This window comes from Austrofundulus limnaeus, unplaced genomic scaffold (genome assembly GCF_001266775.1).
Source record: "Austrofundulus limnaeus strain Quisiro unplaced genomic scaffold, Austrofundulus_limnaeus-1.0 Scaffold148, whole genome shotgun sequence".
Classification (NCBI taxonomy): domain Eukaryota; kingdom Metazoa; phylum Chordata; class Actinopteri; order Cyprinodontiformes; family Rivulidae; genus Austrofundulus; species Austrofundulus limnaeus.
In genome coordinates this window covers 1,289,440-1,291,626 of record NW_013952550.1, presented here as the reverse complement: position 1 = coordinate 1,291,626, position 2,187 = coordinate 1,289,440, and the positions used below count along the sequence as shown (strand labels likewise).

At 42.5% G+C, this 2,187-nt stretch overlaps 1 protein-coding gene across 1 annotated transcript; it reads left to right on the top strand.

Annotated features, from left to right (window-relative positions):
- Positions 1–341: 341 nt before the first annotated feature.
- LOC106523216 (trypsin-3) lies at positions 342–1,979 on the top strand. The gene is made up of 5 exons (XM_014016583.1): positions 342–381; positions 479–632; positions 806–1,068; positions 1,143–1,279; positions 1,376–1,979. Exons 1-5 carry the CDS (start codon positions 342–344, stop codon positions 1,523–1,525), a joined length of 744 nt encoding a protein of 247 aa, XP_013872037.1. The 3' UTR covers positions 1,526–1,979.
- Positions 1,980–2,187: the final 208 nt, after the last annotated feature.

Here is a 2,187-nt window from a genome sequence, read left to right as displayed (position 1 = left end):
ATGATTCAACCACTCAAACCACTGGATGTCGCTGAAAACAACAAATCCTACACACTTTGCCTTGAAGACTTTTTCAGCAGCACCAATTAGATTTATTATAGAAAATGAACTGAAACCTGTATATATTTGCTATTTGAGCTTTTTCTCTCAGCACTTTTCCCCACGTACAGAATATTCAGTTTATTTTCCTTCCTATACCATATTTTGTTCTTTAAAGCTCGAAATCTCTTGGGAATTGTAACACATGTTTAGTGTTTGAGGTGATAAAAAACTGTTAAAGGAGATAAGATGACTTAAATACCTGAAACTAAGAGTGAGTGCACACACAGAACAACTTCAGCATGGAGATCTTTCTTTTCCTCATCTCCTTAGGAGGAACAGGTATGATCACAAATAATCACAAGAGGTGCAACAGATGGATTCAGAAATTTATGACCAAYGCCTGTAAACTTATTTATGCTTGGTTTTTAATCCACAGCTGCTCTGAAAACTAATGACAAAATAGTTGGAGGGTACGAGTGCCCAAAAAACTCTGTGCCCTACCAGGTGTCGCTCTTCACGGGGTACAACTACTGCGGAGGAACCCTGCTGTCGGACGAGTGGGTGCTCTCCGCTGCACACTGCAAACCACAGTAAGAAACACGACAGACTGAAGCTGTTTGTTTTTAAAGCTCGTAAACTTGCAGCTGCTCGACCCTGATGAGTTTTTATGGCGCTCGACGTGGTGAATTTAAGTTTTCCACTTTTTCGATGGGAACGTCGAAAGAAAAAAAAGTTTCCAAATGTGGTTTTTGACTTTGTTCAGGTCGGATGTCGAAGTTCGGCTGGGGGAGCACGACATCTGGGAGCCAGAGAACACCGAGCAGCACATCATGTCTGCCAAGTACATTCGCCACCCTGACTACGACCCCCGTACGATGGACGGCGACATCATGCTGATCAAACTGAGTCGACCCGCCGCTCTGAACACCTACGTGCGTCCTGCTGCGCTCCCATCAGCGTGTGCCAGCACTGGGACCAGGTGTCTGATATCCGGATGGGGGAATCTTCGGCCCAGTGATGAGGGCTGTGAGTTTGTTTGCTTCATGAAATTCCAAATTTTAATCAAAACACTTGTAAAGGRCTTATTTATGTTTTCACAGCCAGATACCCATCGAAGCTGCAGTGCTTGGACGCTCCTCTCCTGAGCGACGACGCCTGCTTTAACTCGTATCCTTTTCAAATCACTGAGAACATGATCTGTGCTGGATTTCTTGAGGGAGGAAAGGATTCCTGTCAGGTAATGTGATCGTAGAYTGAGAAATGTTTTTTTGCCCTGTAGCAGTATGTGTCACCTGCAAATAACCCAAGAACCTCGCTTGTCTTTTGACCTCAGGGGGACTCTGGGGGTCCTATGATGTGCGATGGGGAGCTCCAGGGAGTCGTGTCCTGGGGACATGGTTGCGCTCAGAAAAACAAGCCTGGGGTGTACACAAAAGTGTGTAATTATGTTTCCTGGATCAAGACAACCATGGCGTCTGGCTGAGCGGGGAGGGATGGTGGAGAGTTATCACATGAGCTGAAAGACCTCAGTAAAGACAACAGTTTGAGTTCAAATGTTTACAGAGTGGTTCTTCTTGTTCTTTTGGTTATCGACCCCAAAAAGCTTTAATTTGACGGATCTGCAGCAAAAATATCTCAACAGGAAGCGCAAAACACCTGTTCTTATTATGAGGAAGCCAAGGCTGTAGGAAGTAGGGGTGCTGAGGGTATTAAAAGACCCTGTGATGACATCCATGTTTGGATAAGACAACAGGCACAGCCAGTGTGCAYGTCACTGCATTTATTTCGTATTATGATTTTATGCATGTGGATGTTTAGTCATACAAACCTCTGTTGTGTTTAAAGGTTTTTGTTAAAATGTATACAAGGAGGGCAGCAGAGTGGTAAAGTAACTAAGTACAAATACTTCTTTACTGTACTTAAGTAGAATTTTTGGGTATCTGTACTTTACTTGAGCAATTATTTTTCAGTCTACGTTTTACTTCTAATTCTTACATTTTCACACAATTATCTGTACTTTACATTTTTTGAAAAGGCAAGAAGTAGAAAGTTGTTACTTTTATTTCATTTTTGCTTGTTTTCATTCCGGCTTGTTATTATAAAAATAAATAATATCCATATAAACTGTGCCTCCTAGATGGAGTG

What these genes read in the sequence shown, in the direction of transcription:
- LOC106523216 (XM_014016583.1), top strand. Translation starts at nt 342, where the DNA reads ATGGAGATCTTTCTTTTCCTCATCTCCTTAGGAGGAACAG. An exon ending in GCTGCACACTGCAAACCACA is followed by an intron (nt 633 to 805) that starts GTAAGAAACACG and finishes GACTTTGTTCAG; the next exon opens with GTCGGATGTCGAAGTTCGGC. An exon ending in GAGGAAAGGATTCCTGTCAG is followed by an intron (nt 1,280 to 1,375) that starts GTAATGTGATCG and finishes TTTTGACCTCAG; the next exon opens with GGGGACTCTGGGGGTCCTAT.